This window comes from Engystomops pustulosus, chromosome 9 (assembly GCF_040894005.1).
Source record: "Engystomops pustulosus chromosome 9, aEngPut4.maternal, whole genome shotgun sequence".
Lineage (NCBI taxonomy): Eukaryota > Metazoa > Chordata > Amphibia > Anura > Leptodactylidae > Engystomops > Engystomops pustulosus.
Genome location: NC_092419.1, coordinates 74,745,659 through 74,764,879, shown reverse-complemented (window position 1 = coordinate 74,764,879; position 19,221 = coordinate 74,745,659). Strand labels below are relative to the sequence as shown.

Here is a 19,221-nt window from a genome sequence, read left to right as displayed (position 1 = left end):
GGAGGACAGGAGGAGGATGGAGGACAGGAAGCTACAGGAGGAGGATGGAGGACAGGAGGCTACAGGAGGAGGATGGAGGACAGGAGGTTACAGGAGGAGGATGGAGGACAGGAAGCTACAGGATGAGACTGGAGAACAGGTGACTACAGGAGGAGGTGTGGTTTAGAAAAAGGGGGAGGGGATTTTTGTCCCTCTTTCTCTCGCCCAAAAGTTGGGAGATATGGGTTTGCATATATACAACCTGTTTACAATGGATTGCATTTCAGGTAGTGTATATAGGCAAATTTAATTAGGTGAACTTTTTTTCAGATTTGCACCATTCAGGAAATTTCATGGAAACTGCCTCAATTACATTAAGTTCCAAGTATTTTATTATATCCTCTTTTTTTCATCAAAATGCTGCATGAATTAGTCAGTGTAGGACAATTTTGATCATAAGAAGTTTACATAGACAACCGCATGCCTGCTGCAAAGCACTAGCTCAGTGCGCTCCCTTGCAGTGAGGACTGACTGACAAGCCGAGGGTGGGGTGGCAGGGTGTGGTTAGGGTTAGGGCAACTGGGAAGGAGAAGATGACTGTGAGGAAACAGTAAGAAGGAAAAGAAGCAAGTAAAGGGACATCTGCAGCGAATACTGCGGGGGCACAATAGCGGATCGTCAATTCCCGCAGCAAGGACTATTAGGGACACAGGACCACACCCCTGAACACACCCACCAAGCGGAGCCCATCTCAGCGAAACCACAGCGGGCAACATGAGCACAGCTAACAACTCAAGAGATAGCACCAAGGCTTCGACTCAACTGCGCCTATAGATTGTATACATTGCATGAAGCTGGGCCCCACCCCATAAACACACCCAGTATGTACTGAGGAGGAGGGGGGCGAGACAAAAACCAGAGGAGGCAGCTCTGCACAGCGAGCGCGATTCTGCACATTCCCAGGGCAATCCCAGTAATCCGGGACCACAGCCGCTGTGTGTAAGGGCAGCGGGCGATGCATCCGGAGACACAGACGGTAAGTACACATTGGTCGGCTCATGGCTCTGCGGCTATGGCGGTTAGTGCGGCTGAGGGTGGCCATTGAGAAGAGGGGCCCATGTGCATTACAGGTGATTAACACTGGGATTCCGTGCGACAACCTATGATTTGTGCGCGACTGCCTGTTACTGCACTAGACTCCATCTTGCTGCTTCTTAAAGGCACAGCGCACTTGAGAGGAGGGACTAGTGGCCATAGCACGTTAAGGAGTGGTTAATCGATCGCAACATCCCCTATATAGGCAGCTGGGCTCAGTGTTGTGTTTCCACTCTAGGGTGTTAGTATTCTCACTCTTTTAACACAAGGATGCATTAATTATTGGTTGTAGCTTGCTTGTCACCCTCCATAGTGGGCATTCTGTTCCAGTGGATGCTCCCTGACCTCTTGATGTGGGCTTCTGTTGTTCATGTATTCATCTTCTGGTTGTACATGGTAGTTTTATTCGTGAGAAAGTGTAACACCCGTGGAAGGTGTGATAAGACACAAATGGCATCTTTTACACATATCGTGCTCAGGTGGTAATATGCTAAAGGAATATGTCATGAATATGGAAAACCCCCTGAGGCTGGGGTAAGAAAAAAAAAAACATACAAGCACCACTACTTCCATTTTTTTGGCTTGCGTCTGACCATACCAGTGGGGTTCTCAATGAGTGACCTCCCTTGACCAGGGGACATAACAGGAAGAGGAAGTGAGGCTGGTAAGTATGTGCTCATTTTTTGCCAGGCTACATATTTGTTAAAGCTCTTTTCAAGAAGTGACATTGAGCGGTGACAAGGGGTTGTCAGTCATTTAAAATATTTGATATATATGGGGGAGGGGTGTTTAAAAATAACTTCTCCTCACTCCGGTTCACTCGTGGCGCTGTCCATCAATGCTGAATCTTTGTTTACAGAGGCTGGCAGTACCGTCCCGACCATTGTCATGTGCCTGCTACAGCTTACAACTAAGGCTACATTCACACGCTGCTCGCCCCTGCCCGTCTCCATAGACATAACACGGGGCCATAATACGGGGAAAGATAGGGCATTGCCGGCCTATGGGGGACGTATATACGGCCGCAAGCTTGCGGCCTTATATACGTCCCCCAACGGTCGTGTAAATGTAGCCTAAGGCTGTAGCTGGCGCGCAGCAGTATTCAGTACAGTACTGCCAGTCTCTGCAAACAGAGTCTCGGCATTGACGGGTGGCACCGAAAGTAATCAGGAACAAGGAGAAAGGATTATATTCTGCATAATATTTTTAAGGCCTCTTGCACATGAAAATAGGTTGGGGACTTGTACAGGTCTTTGTTTCAATGACTGGGTAACAGCTGCTGAAGCTAGTCCTGTGGGACATCATTCAGGCCAGGAAGGGATATCCCAGGGTGACTATATACTACCGTATATAATCGAGTATAAGCCAAGCTTTTCAGCACAAAAATGTGGCTGCCTTGATACATCAAGTTACTCACCAAATGGAACATGGTGTTGCTCAAGTAAAAGGGCAAAAGCGATGTCCTTGTCCCCATGAATTGTGGTCAGAACACCAGCACCCTCACCCCTGTACTACCACTACTCCCACCAATCCACACTGCATCCTACAATAAATACATTTATGGATTTGATCTGTCAGATCAGGTGCTGAGACCGTACAGCACCCTACGGAAAATGAAGATGTGGTACAAAAACGTTGGCTGTGGACATTGTACAGATGATGCTATACAACTCTTACGTGCTGTTCCAATGTGCATGTCTGCTCTATCATTTCTTCATTTTCGAGAGAGGCAGATATTAGGAAACTAAAATTCGGACAAGAATGACAGGGCCTCAGTACCTCTGGATTAGATGTCCCCCTTGTTTTGCCAGGACAGCATTTTCCTGTTGAATTCTGCTGCTACTAAAGGAAGGATTCAGAAAAGATTCTGTTCCAAAAGGTGGGGCTAGGAACTGTATACTACTAAAAAATATCAGGGGTTATGGGTATAAAACATTTATTTAATTCTTAAAGGTTGAACTTGATGGACTTGCGTCTTTTTCCAGTCTTATATACTATGATACGAGGGCTGCGAGAACTCCAGAGTGACAACATTTTAGTTGGTCCCCGGTATATTCCGCCTCCTTATACGCAACGCATTCATAATTTACGTCAAAGTTTTGTTGTGAATTCATTTCGGTAAAAGGAATTATTGAAACAACTGTTGGGTCAAATTGCTCCCTTTACCCCTATGCCTCTTTCCCTTCTGAGCATACCCATTCAAAATTTTATATGCACACATGAGGCCAGAGGTCGCATTAACGCCTCACCACGCGTCATAGACCCGTGATGAGGCGCCATTACCCCCCAAAATAATTGCCATGTGTAAAGTTACGCTTGGCAATTATTCCCTGTAGCGCGCAGGCTGAGCGGTTCGGCGCGCGCTGCAAAAGAGGTAAATGTCTGTAGCGCAATCACAGCGCGCGCCGGGCCGCTCAGCGGGACAGGTGACACAGTGATCTGTGTCAGCAGCGCTCCGGAGCGAGAGCGCAGGCCCCGGGAGACCTGTGGACAGCGGGGCTGCTGCTCCCTGTCCTGCTCCATCTCCCTACCTGCCCGTGGCTGCCTTTATTTATGTGATCCCGACGGGACTTAAGGCCGGGTGAGTGTGTGCAGTGTTATGTGTGCTGTGTGAGTGTAGCGTGTGTGCGCGCTGTGTGTGTGCGTTTAGTGTCGTGTAGTGTGCGCTGTGTATTACCGAAATCTTCATACTCCTCCTCGGGTAAAAATACTCCTCAAAAATGGTGAGAGGAGTATTTTTACCCTTCTGGAAAAATGTTAGTGCGACCTCTGCATGAGGCAATTCTGCATATTTAGGATGAATAGTTTTACGCATGTTTGGGGGTTGTTTCATCTGTAATCCCTTGTCGCTTAGGAGTAAAAGTGACTTTTTTGGGTAAAATTTTCATCTTTTTCCTTTTAGGGGCCTAATTGAATCAAATACACATATTACACTTTTCTAAATTCTCCATGGAGTATACTTTCCAAACTGGTGTCACTTGTTTGTACCACTAGGGCTCTCCAAATGCATCCTGACAGGTGTAAAGAATTTCTGTCAAATTTTGCTTCTAAAAGGAAAACATCCTATTTTCCTTTTTGTGCCCTACTGCGTACCCATATAACATTTTTATATGCATGTTTGGGGCAATTCTAGACTTGGGAGCTAATTGAATCAAAAACCTGTTGGGGTGTTTGCAAATGCACAAACGACACCTTGCTGAATTATCCAAGGGGTGTACTTTCTAAAATGGTGTCACATGTTGGGGTTCTCCTCTTTTTTACTTTACCGCCCAGGCTCTCTAAATGTAAACTTTTTCAGCCAAATTTGTTCTCTAAAATCTAAACAATGCTCTTTCACTTCCAAGTGCCCCCCTGAGCCCGTACAGCAATGCACAGTGACAAAATGGGTATTGACAAACTCTTCAGGAATCGCACTAAGCATTGTAAAATATATTTTCCATTTTAATCCATTGTGAAGATGCAAATTTTAGTGTTCAATGAATATATTGTTAGATAAAATTTCACTTCCATTTATTTTTCATGCTCATATGGTTAACAAACTTCCCAAACGTTGTTTTGAATATTTTGAGGGGTGCAGTTTCTAAAATGGTGTCATTTTGGGGGGGTTTCTGTCATGTAGACCATATAAAGTCACTTCAAACTAAATTGACCCTCCAAAAATAGGTTTTGTTGATTTTTGGGAAAAAATTTTTTTGCCAAATTTCTGTTTTTCATAAATAAATATTAAACTTATTGCTTAACCTATTGGCGCTCAGCGTCCGATATATTGGACGCAGCGCTGATGCTGGTTCAGCTCAAGATCTGAGCCGAACCGGCATGGGAAAACACGGGGTGCTGGCTATAACTAATAGCCGACACCCCAGTGTTACACCCGCGGCCGAAGGGGGCTCCTATCTCGGGTGTTTAACCCGTTAAATTCTGCGGTCAGCACGACCGTGGCATTTAACATGCCTCTGGGGGATCTTTCCCCCACGATCGCCCCCCCGCCCCATTGAGTTGCTATGGCAACTCTGGGGTCCAATCTGGACCCCAGAGCTGCCTGTAGGCACTGCCTGAAAGATGGCATCTCTGACGTAATCTTAAAGGCACAGTGTCAGCCTATGCATATGCATAGGCTGATACTGCTAATACCCTGCAATACATGAGTATTGAAAAGTATTATCATCAAGATGATTGCTTGTTCATGTCCCATGGTGGAAATAAAAAAGGTTATTCAATAAAAAATAAAGTAATCAATAAAAATGCCCATAATCCCCATAACATATAAAGAGACATATAACACTAAAAAAAAGTCTAAATCATAACATAAACCCCACATATATAGTATCACTGCCTCCGTAACAACCGGTAGAATAAAAGTGAATAATTATTGAACCCGCACGGTGAACATCGTTAAAAAAAAAAAAAAAGCCTATTAAAAATCCGGCAAAAATTATGATTTTTACCCATTGAATTCCATAAAAAAAAAAACATATGTACTCCAGAATTGTACTGTTGCAAAGTACAACTTGTCCTGTAAAAAACAAGCCATCAACCAGCTCTGTAGCAAACAAAGTTAAAATGTAATGCCACTTGGAAGATGGCAATGCAAAAATGATAGATTTTTTTTCCCCACATTAGGTTTTATTTGGCAAATTTAGTAAAATGTAAGAAAAAATATTCATGTCTGGTATTCCCGTACTGACCCACAGAATAAAGATTACATGATTATTAGGCTATACGGTGAACACGAAATACGGCTATACGGTGAAAAATTTTTTTAAAAAAATTCAGTACAGAATTGATGCTTTTCTACTCCTGCCCTCAAAAAATATTCCTAAATTTTCAACAATGGGGGATACCAACCCCAAAATGGTAACAATGGAAAAAGCATCTCATCCTGCAAAAAAAAATGCCATCACATGGCCCCAATAACGAAAAAGCTAAAATGTTATAGCCTACAAAAGGAAACTTGAGGAAACTAAAATCCTGGCAGCTACAGGTCCCTCCTTCCCTTCTGCGCCTCGCTGTGCGCCCATAAAACAAGTAACGGCCACATGTGGGGGGTCTCTGTACTCGGGAGAAATTGCATAACAAATTGTATGGTGGGTTTTCTCTTTATCTTTTGGAAATGTGTAAATTTGAAGGCTAAATGAACATATAACCGGCACAATTTGACCATTCTAAATTTCACCTCCATTTTGATGTAATTACTATGAAGATCTCAAGGGGTTAACAATCTTCCTAAAAGCTGTTTCTGATAGTTTGAGGGGTGCAGATTTGAAAATGGGTTGATTATATATGGGGTTTTTGATGTTAAATATGTAAATTTTCATTCAAAACGGGATTTATCCCCAAAATGGTCAATTCTGAAAATACGGAAAATCGATGTTTGATTTGTAAGCCGCATGACGTATAAAATAAATTATCCAGACATTTAAAAAATTATAAAAATGTAAAGTAGACATATGGGAAATGTTATTCAGCAACTTATTTAGGTGGTAAATCTATCTGCCTGAAAATGCAATGATTTTGAATTCTAAAAAATGGCAAAAAAAATCTTTTTTTTTTTTTTTTGTAAAAAAACGCAAAACTCATCAGCCAAAATTTACCATCAAAATGAAGTACAACATGTGGGGGAAAAAAACAATCTCAGAATCACTTTGATAAGTAACAGTGTTCAAAAGTTATAACCTTATAAAGTGACGCAAGTCAGAAGCTAGCAATCTCTAAAGAAATATAAACATAAGATCACGGTGGTGCATCTAAATGACCCAAGGAGAGGCCTTGGGGAGTGGTCCACCGATCGCACTTTTATCGGATTTTGAAGTTTTTGGGATTTGCGCCGATATATATATATATATATATATATATATATACACACTACTGGAGATGGAGTGAAAGGAGAATATTGGAGGGAGATCTGTATCTGTATAGGAGACTAGTGTGAGGGTCATATGATCCCCATAGAGTCCAGTTTTTATACTGATGACAGCCCACTTGAATCCTACGAATATCAGGGTTATTATAGATGGTAGTCGCTAGGTTTTTCATAACATACAGCAGCAAAGATCAGGGGCACCTCTGATGCGTGCCATTTGGTATTACAATCAGATTGGAGAGAAACCCATTGGTTCTTACTATGGTTGAGGGGTGACCTAATATTTTATCCAATGCCTAACTGCTTCAGAGCCGCCTCCATAAATCCCCAATGGACCCGGTTGAATGCCTTCTTCGCATCTATGGAGAGGAGGCAAAAGTGATTGGTTGGTGGAAATTGCACTAGGGAGCCTATCCACTAGTATCTTAAAGAAGAGCTTCATGTCTATGTTTAGAAGGGAGATGAGTTTGTAACTGGAAGGGAGGAAGTGATCTTTGTTGGGTTTTGAAAGCGTTGCCGATGGAATACAACATCGTAAGATATAGCGTTAAATACCTTAGCCATGAAGAGCCTAAAGAGTTTATAAAACGTCCAGGGGAAATCCATCTGCATCTGGGCTTTTACCGGCCAGGAACTTGTTTTTTCTTTTTCCACGCGTAAGTATCTAGCTTTGGGAGATTAGTGCCTGAAAGCTTGTGCTTTTCTCCCCTGTGTCATAGGGGTCGGTGCCTTTTTGCCATTTTAATCTGCTGGGTATAAGTGATTCCTTCCTTTGGGTGGAGAAAACGAGATAGACGTCTTGTTTGAGAACTTGAACTTTTAAATCTCATACGCTGTGAGAGATATTTTTTATTCAATAAGTGGTGTATCAAGTCACTAACTACTACCTAGTCTGTATAAATGGAGAAATGGATGATACATTGAGGAACAAGTAAATTGAGGCATGGTTGTAGTGAACAGTGTTGCCAATAGAGGCAGCAGGGCTCCAAGAGAGAACTCTTAGGAAAAATGGGTCAATATGGCTATGAGAGTCGAGTGTGTGGGAATAATATAAACAATCTTTAACTCTGGGGTACAGTATTCACCATATATCAAACAATTGGAGATTATGTAAATCTCATTTGAGGGATCTCCCCTCAACAATCTTCCTATTCTGCCCCTATTCTCTGCAATATTCAGCTGGTCAGCTAGATATTGGAGCTGGAAGGAGTGAGTCTTGAGCAATGAGCATGCAATTGTTCCTGAGGTCTCGTAAGAAGCCTCCACAACTGTAAATCCATTTTGGAGTTGAGGCACTTCCTCTCGTACCTCATCCAGTTTGATGCTATATGATTGTTTCAGGTGCACCACATAGCATTGCATATCTTCTCTTGTGAGTATTGCTTTTAGGTGGGATTTAAGGGTGCGTATTTCTGATGAGGCCTCTAGCATCTGAATAAGTAAGGACTATTGAGGTGGAAAAGTCCAGAAAACTGTCAGACGAGGGCTGAGGTGGTGATTACTTGGGAGACCATGGATGGAACTCTATCACCATTGGGGACAATGGTGCACCCCTCAGTTGGGGGATGTGGCCTAGGGATGCAGCTGGACGACACTGTTTATTTTGAATCTGTGGGGCCCCAAAAGGCAGGCTGGGGAGAAGTGGAGACAGAGCTTGGAGGGTTGGATAAGCTTGCCATTGCCAGGGGGTTCCCCTACAGGTTCCTTTGGTTGTAGATGAGGGCTAGCCCTACCAGTCTGGAGAAATAACATGAAATGCCAGGCCCACAATGTAGTTCCCTCGGTCCAAGAGATAGCTAGGTACTGGAATGGACACTGATTAGCAGGCTTCCCATGGGAGCCGTGGAGAGTCCAAATGGGCTGGATCAGGCTACGTAGAATTTTTCTGATTTATGCAGGCAAGGGCAAATTGGAGTCGCGTTTAGGAGAGGAAGTGGGCGTCAAACGATTCAGTGCAGTTTTATATTTCCCAGGGCTTTAGATGACGCAGTCTAGTCTATGTAGTCAAGGGGTAAGGGGCAGTTGCGCACAGTACATCTGTTGACATATCTCTTCCGTGTGGTCTTCAGCAGCGAGCCGGAGGTGGTTCTTGGTGGATTTGTAGACTGAGTAAGCAGAGGGCTTCCAGCTGTCTCGGTGAAGGCTTCCGCTCCCCTCTATTTAGCGCTGGAGACACGGGATCTGGATTTACTAAGAGCGTTAGTGGAGAGGCTACGAGGGAATACTTTATAGGCATAAACTGGGGCAATATTCTCAAAGACAAAAGCACCCAAAAAAAGGGACTTTTTCACAAATATTCTAAGAAAGCCTGGGAGAAACACATACCATATGGGAAAAAGCATAAGAGAAACAAGAAAAAGCCAATGTGGTTAACTAGCCTTGTAAGGAGAGCAATAAGCGTTAAAGGTGTTAAAACACCTTAAAGAAGGTAGCGATGAGGCACACAGTATTATAAAAAGAAAAATCCTGCAAAAAGCAGATAAAGGCTGCAAAAATAGAGACAAATAGAGAAAATTATTGCCAGGGAGAGCAAAAATATTTAAATAAGTATTTAAATAAGAAACTAAAAACAGAGACTGTGGGCCCACTTAGGAATAACATGGGGGTCATGGTGGAAGGAGATGAGGAAAGGGCCAATCTACTAAATGTCGCCTTCTCGACTGTCTCTACCCAGATAGATCCCCTGGTAGAAGACCTGTGAGTTCTTCTGTTCTGGGGAAAATGTTTGAGGGGTTTGTTAGGGAGTATCTCGCTGTATATAACCATTTTTGTTTTTAAAGTTTATTATCATTTATAGTCAGAAATGGAAAATATCTAAGTTTCATACATATACAAGTACAAATAAAGTTCTCATAGGCAAAACAGAGATTCATTACTTCAGAAACAGTGGATTACACATGGTAATATACCTAGTTGTTACAATAACAATTATGCACTGCTAAGCTAGCTTAAAGGGAACCTGTCACCAGGAGAGCCATTTTTAGCACTCCCCCAGTCCCTACAGAGCATTGTACATGCACTGCCAAAGTGTTTTTGTATAAAAAATAGGTTTTACAGAAAAAAAGATATGTTATATTGTACCTTTCATTAGCATCTACTGTGTGACTAGGCAATTGCCTTTTGGGAGGGGCTGGAAAGGAGCAGTTTCCCCCCACCCTTGGGATTCAGCTACTCCATGTGACCTTTTCAAATATATAAAAACACCCATCACTAAATCCCGAGTGAGGGGAGTTATTCATATATTTGAAAAGGTCACATGTCTCCCAAGGATGGGGGGGAGCTGCTCCTTTCCAGCCCCTCCCAATTGGCAACTGCCTAGTCACACAGCAGATGCTAATGAAAGGTATTAGAAATTCAAATATATATAAGCCGAGTTTTTCAGCACAAAAAATGTGCTGAAAAACGTCCCCTCGGCTTATACACGAGTCATACAGTCATACACGAGTCATAAAAAATATTTTAAAAATAATAAATCGGGGCGGCGATTGGTTGCCGTGGTAGCCTTGGGTCTTTGTCTGACCCAAGGCTGAATGGCTTCTGCCTATACATTATAATGGCAGTGGCTCATTGTAATGTATAGTGTGCAGAATGCCATATACTGCAATACAGTTGCATTGCAGTATATGGTAGGAATGATCTGACCATCTAGGGTTAATGTACCCTAGATGGTCTAAGAAATTGTGAAAAAAAAAAAGAAAAAAAAAAGTTTAAAAAATGTAAAAAAAATTATAAAATATTAAAAGTTCAAATCACCGCCTTTCCTTAGAACTGATATAAAATGTAATAAACCGTAAAAGTCACACACATTAGGTATCGCCGCATCCCAAAAAATCTATCAAAATATAAAAACGGTTATAACCGACGATGACCTCCGAGAAACGGGAAATGGCGCCCATTACACCTTTTTACATGGCATAAAAAATTTAATAAAAATGATCAAAATGCCTAACATTCCTCTAAATGGTAGCAATGAAAATGTCGGCTCATTTCGCAAAAAATGACACCACCCGCAGCTCCGTACCCCAAAGTATGAAAAAGTTATTAGTTGCCAGAAGATGACAACATTTTTCTTTCTTTTTTGTACACATTCATTTTATTTTTGAAAATGTAATAAAACGCAATAAAACCTGTATAAATTTGGTATCACCACGATCGCACCGAAGCAAAGAATAAAGTAGAGGTGTTATTTGGAGCGCAGAGTAAAAGTTGTAAAAACTGTAAATATCTCAATCCTAACCTCCACCAAAAAATCCTATACGGTATCTTCTTAAACTCGTCTAAATATGAATTAAACCACAATGGAGTATCCTGATAAAAGCCCCTAACCTGCAATATCTTTTTGAAAAGCTTCCATGACTTGGTCATTGTGTTCACTAGTATCTTCCCTTTATATGGTGCCTCTGTCAAAGTGAACTTTCCAGTAACTCAAAAATTGTCTCTGTTTTGAACCAATTTAACTAACAAACTATTATTCCTCCAATTCACCAGTCTGTCCATTTAGTAGTACCCCTGAAAGAAGGGGAGACCCAATCCCCCTTCCCCAACCGGGCTGTATAGGTATTCCATCTTAATTCACACCCTCTTCCTTCTCCAGATAAGTTTAAGTATAGCTTCAATTAATCAGAAGAAAGAATCTTCTGGTCAAATTGGCGCAGCAGATAGTACGTACAGTATCTAGGGAAGGAGGACCATCTTAATCAAGCAATCCTGTCTGCTCTGGAGAGAGGTAGCCCTATCCAGCCACCAATTCTGCTCTTAAGGTGCTCAACAAGTGGGTCCAAGTTCTTGCTGTGAACTTTGCTTAGATTATTAGAAACCTCTATTCTATGTAACCGTCATTCTGAACAAAAAAAAAAACTAAAATACATAATTCTGCTCCAGGTGTCCCTAGGAATCATTCCTCAAAATATTTTGCCTCTCAGTCCTCATTTAGTATATTTTAGTCCCATAACAACCAGGGTTTCCAGCTCTCAAACTGCAATCAGCAAGATGGAGGGGCGGCGCCTGCCTCATCACAAGTGCATGGTGCTGACCAATGACACCAGAGCTATCTGTGTATATCCTAGCTAGTCATATCTATCTATCTATCTAGCTATCTATCTCTCGTATAACTATCTATCTATATATACATCTTCTATTTATCATCTGTCTGTCTATGTAACACTCCAGCATAGCACACGAGGACACAGCATGAAGACTTGGAGATTGTCTCCTACCACTTCCTTGTGTGAGTTGATGGGGGAGCTGCAGGTTCTGTCTGTGTGGATTTTTAGCTTAAACACAAGTGAAGGGGAAGCTGAGGGATAGAGTTTAGATTTAGGTGTTTGGTTGCTACATTAGTGAGGGCTTCTCCCTGCACATGACTGCTGCAGCACTGAGCCATGAGGTAATCAGCTGTGAGCCATGAGGTAATCAGCTGTATGCAGGGAGGGGGATGGGGGCATGTCTCCTGTTCTGTAGTCTCAGCTTCTTTCTGAAGACAGAATGTCCATAGTAACAGCTATCTGAGCAGTCACTGCCATCTAGGGAAGTCAGTAGAATACAAGAGGAAGGAGCAAGATGCGGATAACTAATCCAATTGCAAAAGGGCTTAAAATTACCTGCCCTAAGTTTTTTGAAATGACGGTTACACTTTAAGTGCCAAGGGCTCAATGTATAGAGCGAATAAGGGTGGCAGGGGAAACCCTTGTATAGTACATCTAGACAGTGGGAACAGGTCTGATTCAGTATCCCCAACAGGCCCTGGAGATAAATATCTTCCGCATGATTCCAAAGCAAGCTTAAGTTCATCCATAGAAATGGGGCATTTAGGATTCTCCTGTTATCTGCGGAAATGTAATGCTGTCTAGGTACCTCATGATATCGCCTTCACTCTTACTTTGCTTGGATAAATACAGCCCCTCATAAAAACTTTTTTGGTGATGGAGGAACACCTCAGGATCTTTTGATATCATACCATTTCCTCCTCTTATTGAAGTAATAGACCTCTTGTTCCCAGTGCTTTGTATCGTACCCACCAAGTATTTACGCAAACTGATTCTGTGCGCGGCAAAGGACTTGTGCTGGACATTTTGTTGCAAAAAATAATGTAGCTTTTCTTTAGCTTCTTTCAATGTACATAACCTTATTACCCAGCATCAGCATGGGTTTATGAGGGATCGGTCCTGTCAGACGAATTGGCTTCTACGAGAAAGTAAGTCCCAGACTGGATCTAGGGGAGGCTGGAGATCTGGATCTTTCCAAGGCATTTGACGTACCGCATAAAAGGTTGGTACATAAAATGAGACTGCTGGGACTAGGGGAAAATCTGTCTATTTGGATAAGTAATTGGCTTAGTTTTGCACATTTTCAGATTGGGTTGACGTTACTATTGGAGTGCCACAGGGGTCAGTATTGAGGCCACTTCTTTTTAATATTTTTTTGTTACTGGCCTTGTAGTGGGTTTACACAGTCAAGTTTCAATATTTGCTGATGATACTAAGCTGTGTAAAGTAATAAATACTGAGGTTGATAGTTTAGCTTTCAGGGGGATTTGTGGAATCTAGAGGAATGGGTGAGAAATGGTTGATGAGGTTTAATGTAGATAAATATATGTATTTTATAATATAAAGTTTCCTGTTTTTTCATTTCCATTTTTCACTCCCCACCTTCAAAAATCTATAACTTTTTATTTTTACACGTAAAGAGCTGTGTGACGGCTTGTTTTCTGTGTAACAAATTGCACTTCATAGTGATGGTATTGAATATTCCATGCCATGTACTGGGAAACGGGAAGAAATTCCAAATGCAGTGAAAATAGTGAAAAAATGCCTTTGCAACCATTTTTTTGTGGGCTTGGATTTTAGGCTTTCACTGTGTGCCCCAAATGATATGTCCACTTTATTCTTTGGGTTGGTATGATCATGGACATACCATATTTGTATAGGTTTTATAATGTTTTCATACATTTACTAACATCAAAACTTCCCGTACAAAATTTTATTTTGCCATCTTCTGGCGCTAATAACTTTCTCATTCTTCGTTGTACGGAGCTGTGGGTGGTGTAATTTTTTCTGACTTTTGATGAAGTTTCCAATGTTATCCTTTTTAGGACTGTACGACATTTTGATTACTTTTTATAGATTTTTTTTTGTGTTTTTCAAAATGGCAAAAAAGTGGCATTTTCGACTTTGGGAGCTATTTTCCGTTATGGGTTGAATGCAGTGAAAAACCGTTATTATATTTTTATCTTGCATTTTCGGACATGTCGATACCTAATGTGTTTATGATTTTTACTGTTTATTTATATTTAAATAAGTTCTAGGGAAAGGGGGTTGATTTGAATTTTTAGGTAAAAAAAAACCTAAAAATTCTAATTTTTTTTTTTTTTAAACTTAAATATATGATCATGTTGTACCCTGGGACAAAATACAACAGTAAAAAAAAAAGTTAAAAGTAAAAAAAACTATTAAAAAAATTATTAAAAAGAATAAAAGCCCCCTGAAGTCCCATCAGTAATCAAATAAAACATAAAACTGAGAATCACCAAAATAAACACAACATATAGGTTATTACCATGTCCGTAACAACCCGTACAAAACACTGAACGGTGTAAAGAAAAACACAACAAAAGAGTACAAATATTATAAAATTTTCACATCTGACCTCATAAAAAGCGCAGAAAAAGTGATCAAAAAGTAACATTTAGCCCGACTTGATACCAAGGAAAAGTACAGCTTGTCCGGCAAAAAATAAGTTCAAACACCGCTCTGTAAACAAAAAATTATAAATGTTTTGTCAATTTTTACATTGCGATGCAAAAACAAGCAAATTTCTCACAAAATAAGTTTACCATTAAAAGCTATATAAATGGAGTATCACTGTAATCGTGATGACCCATAGAATAAAGATAACACATTATTTTTATGGTATGGTGAACGTCCAGGAAAAAAGATGCTAAAAACCATAAACAAGAGTGAATGATTTTTTTTTAACCACCAATAAAGAGTTAATAAAATCTGATTATTAGCTATTGAACCCTGAGGTCCACCTGAAAAGTGGACCTCCTCTACAATAAAAATAATCCCCCATTTTATAGCCTGTACAATTCTGCTCTGGACAGCTCCTTGCGCTCTACGCCTGGTCGTGTGCCCATACAGCAGTCACCACCGCATCCTCTTCCTCGGGAGAAATTGGGTATCAAACTTTGTGGAGTATTTCATCATTTAATACTTTGTGACGGTTTAATGTTTGGCCAAAATTAATACATTGTTTAAAAAAAAATTATAGCTTGTAAATTACACCTCCATTTTTGTTTTAAACCCCCCCGGTGAAACATCTAAAGGGTTAACACACTTCTTAAAGGAAACCTACCACTTTAAAATGACCCTTCTGACCCACAAATACCTTAAGCTAGCTCAGGATGAGCTGATGCCGGACCATATTTTCAATTAAACCAGAAACCGCTGCATTTGTACAAAAATGATTTTCTTGTGGTAGTAAAATCTCCCTTCGGCGCTTCTGTAAGCGTCATACGGCGCGCACCCCACCCCGGACCCTGCTCCGCGATCACGCTCTCTTCAGCGCCGCTCCCGTCACTAATTTTGCTGTGCCCGAGAGCCGGTGACGTCACCGAGCTCTCGGGCACACTAGCGCATGCGCACCACCTCCTCCCGGTGCGTCGCGGCCGGATCCCATGCGCGAAGTCCCGAAGCCTCGTAGTATCGCGAGGCTTCGGAGAGAAGACCGTGGGGGTGAGCGAACATTAAAAAAACACTATGCTCGGCGCTCCCACCAACGAAAGGGGGGGTTCCCTCCACTGCCACTACGAGGCTTCGGGACTTCGCCCATGCGCAATGGGATCCGGCCGCGACGCGCCGGGAGGAGGTGGTGCGCATGCGCTAGTGTGCCCGAGAGCTCGGTGACGTCATCGGCTCTCGGGCTCAGCAAAATTAGTGATGGGAGCGGCGCTGACGAGAGCGTGATCGCGGAGCAGGGTCCGGGGTGCGCGCCGTATGACGCTTACAGAAGAGCCGAAGGGAGATTTTACTACCACAAGAAAATCATTTTTGTACAAATACAGCGGTTTCTGGTTTAATTGAAAATATGGTCCGGCATCAGCTCATCCTGAGCTAGCTTAAGGTATTTGTGGGTCAGAAGGGTCATTTTAAAGTGGTAGGTTTCCTTTAAGTTTAATTTTTCACACATTGAAGGGTGCAATTTCTAATATGGCATAACTTACAGGGTTTTACTGCTATTCAGGCCTCACAAAGTCACTTAAAGCTCAGCCGATGCCTCTAAATAAAGGTTTTGGCGATTTTCATAATAATGAGAAAAATTGCACCCACAATGCTGAACCTCCAACCAACCTAAAAAAGAGAGGATGCATAAAACCCTATGTCGATACAAAGCATACATTCAGGAAATGTTAGGTATAAAGTTACTTGGCTGCTATGACTATCTGCCTGAAAAGCAGAAAATTTAGAACTTTAAAAATGAATGAGTTTTAGAGATTTTTTCCAAATTTAAATTTTTTTCGTAACTAAACACAAAAGATGCCACCAAACTTTTTCTATTACTTTGCAGTACAATGTGTGATGAGAAAACCATCTCAAAATCCCCTGGATATGTTAAAGCATTACAAAGGAATAACATCCTATAATGACACGGGAAATTTTAAAAATCGGCCTGGTCTTAAAGCCCTAAAATGGCTTAGACCCGAAGGGGTTAAAGGGTTGTCCACTTTCAACAAATAATTGATATGGCTTGAATAAGGAAAAGTTCTACAATTTTCCAATATCCTTTCTGTGTCATTCCTCACGGTTTTTTAAGATCTCTTCTTACTGCCATTCTATATAGGAAGCTTCATAGTTTACTTCCAGCAGATACAAACTAATATAGAGGAAATCTCGTTTGTTTTTGCATCGCCATCTTTTCGGAGATGTAACTTTAATATTTTTTTGTTGGCAAAGCTAGTTTAGGGCTTATTTTTTACGTGTTGAGTTGTCCTTTCAATTGGTACCATTTTGGCGCACATAACTTTTTTTGATCACTTTTTAGAACATTTTTGTGAAGAGATTTTATAAAATATGTACATTTTTGGCGGGTTTTTTGTGTTTTGTTTTTACGGCGTTCACCAAGCGGGCCCAATAATGTTTGAGTTATTGTACGGATTGTTACGGACGTGGCGTAACCAAATATGTGGGGTTTTTTGGCGATTTTTAAGTTTTTTTTTTTTTTTTTACTTTATTACATTTGTATAGGGAATGTTTGTGTTTAGGGGACTTTATTTAATTCTTTTTATTAAAAATGTTTTTAATGTTTTGAACAGTTTTTATTCACTTTTACAGGTTAGCTTGAACAAGGGATCCGCTGATCGCTTGTTCAAGCTATTCTCCACCTTACACAGTGTAATACAGAGGCTAAGTGTGTTACAGCCAGGTCCTGTCAGAAGGCAGGGACCCGGCACCAGGAAGCAGATCGCGCAGCCCCAGGCGCTGGCAGTCCCGGGGCTGCGATCGAAACCACGGACCCCCCCGGTAAGTCCCGAGGGGGGGGGTGTCCGATTCTTGTGATATGCCCCTCCGATTCTCCGCGGGTGTTAGAGGCGGGTGTCGGCTATAATATATAGCCGGCACCCGCAGGCTCTATCCCTGGCTCTGTTCAGCAAGTTTGACGTAATGGTACTGCATTTTGCGGGAACGCACCTCCCGCGATGCAGTACTATTACGTCAAATGTCGGGAAGGGGTTAATGTTCGCTTCGGTAAAAGAAAATGTCCTTTTCTTTGAAAAATAAGCACATTTCTAAGTGCCACCAAACTTTTAAATGGTCATGTATATCATTCCATTTTCAAATCAGCACCCCACAAACTATTAGAAACAGCTTTTAGGTTTGCCCTTTGAGATCTTTATAGGGAACCTGCCATTTATAAGGAACCTGTCTTTAGAGGGAACCTGTCATCAGAAGCCCTTTTTCTGGCTCCCTCATGTCCCCATAAAGAATTGTGTGCACGTTGTCAAAGATGGTAAAACTGTCTATTTCTGTAAAAAATATTAGTTGGATCAAAGTATACCTTTCTGTATGCAGAGCTGTATCCCTTGTCCCCAGTGAGCGGCCAGCAAGGAATGGTTCCCCCCACCCTTGGGAAATCGCTCTGTCATGCAACTATTATTAAATAAAATAAACATCCCATGTTTCCCATATCTCTTCACCCCTCTTGCCACCCCCTCAGGACATCATACATGTATGCCCCACTTATCAATGGCCCCTCCCATGGGACTAGGGACACAGCTCTGCATACAGAAAGGTTGGCTTTGATCCCGACATCCCACAGATTCTGACGTACGAAAGCATTTAGTGGAATGTATATTAGCAGGCCAAAATACATTATTAGTAGAGATGAGCGAGCACTAAAATGCTCGAGTGCTCGTTATTCGAGACGAACTTTTCCAGATGCTCGAGTGCTCGTCTCGAATAACGAGCCCCATTGAAGTCAATGGGAGACTCGAGCATTTTTCAAAGGGACCATGGTTCGGGAATAAAATGTGTTAATTTATTGAAAAAGAATGTCTTCTGATAAGTTAGCAGATGTATGCAAACATCTGCAATCTATTCTTCACTGTTCCGCGCGTATATTATCTCCCTACAAGTTAGCAGATGTGAAGAACAGTGAAGAATAGATTGCAGATGTTCGGCACATCTGCTTACTTGTCGGGAGATACGCTGTCTCCGTGCCCCGCTGTCTCCGTGCCCCGCTGTCTCCGTGCCCCGCTGTCTCCGTGCCCCGCTGTCTCCGTGCCCCGCTGTCTCCGTGCCCCGCTGTCTCCGTGCCCCGCTGTCTCCGTGCCCCGCTGTCTCCGTGCCCCGCTGTCTCCGTGCCCCGCTGTCTCCGTGCCCCGCTGTCTCCGTGCCCCGCTGTCTCTGTGCCCCGCTGTCTCTGTGCCCCGCTGTCTCCGTGCCCCGCTGTCTCCGTGCCCCGCTGTCTCTGTGCCCCGCTGTCTCTGTGCCCCGCTGTCTCTGTGCCCCGCTGTCTCTGTGCCCCGCTGTCTCTGTGCCCTGATGTCTCCATGCCCCACTGTCTCCGTGCCCTGATGTCTCCGTGCCGCTCCGTGCCGCTCCCCGATGTCTCCGTGCAACGATGTCTCCGTGCGGCTCCCCGCCGCTCCCCGATGTCTCCGTGCCCCGATGTCTCCGTGCCCCGATGTCTCCGTGCCGCTCCGTGCCGCTGCCTGATGTCTCCATGCTGCCGCTGCCCCATGTCTCCGTGCTGCCGCTGCCCCATGTCTTCGTGCTGCCGCTGCCCCATGT

General features: G+C 42.5%; 1 protein-coding gene across 4 annotated transcripts in view; it reads left to right on the top strand.

Annotated features, from left to right (window-relative positions):
• The first annotated feature begins 526 nt into the window (after positions 1-526).
• The window catches only part of KLF8 (KLF transcription factor 8), a 69,583-nt gene continuing 50,888 nt past the window's right edge, over positions 527-19,221 (top strand). For 2 of the 4 annotated variants that reach the window (XM_072123896.1, XM_072123895.1), the window contains exon 1: positions 1,025-1,109. In XM_072123896.1, coding sequence (XP_071979997.1) covers positions 1,038-1,109 — 72 coding nt within the window. In that variant the 5' untranslated portion in view covers positions 1,025-1,037. The other 2 variants (XM_072123898.1, XM_072123899.1) reach the window with 2 other exon arrangements.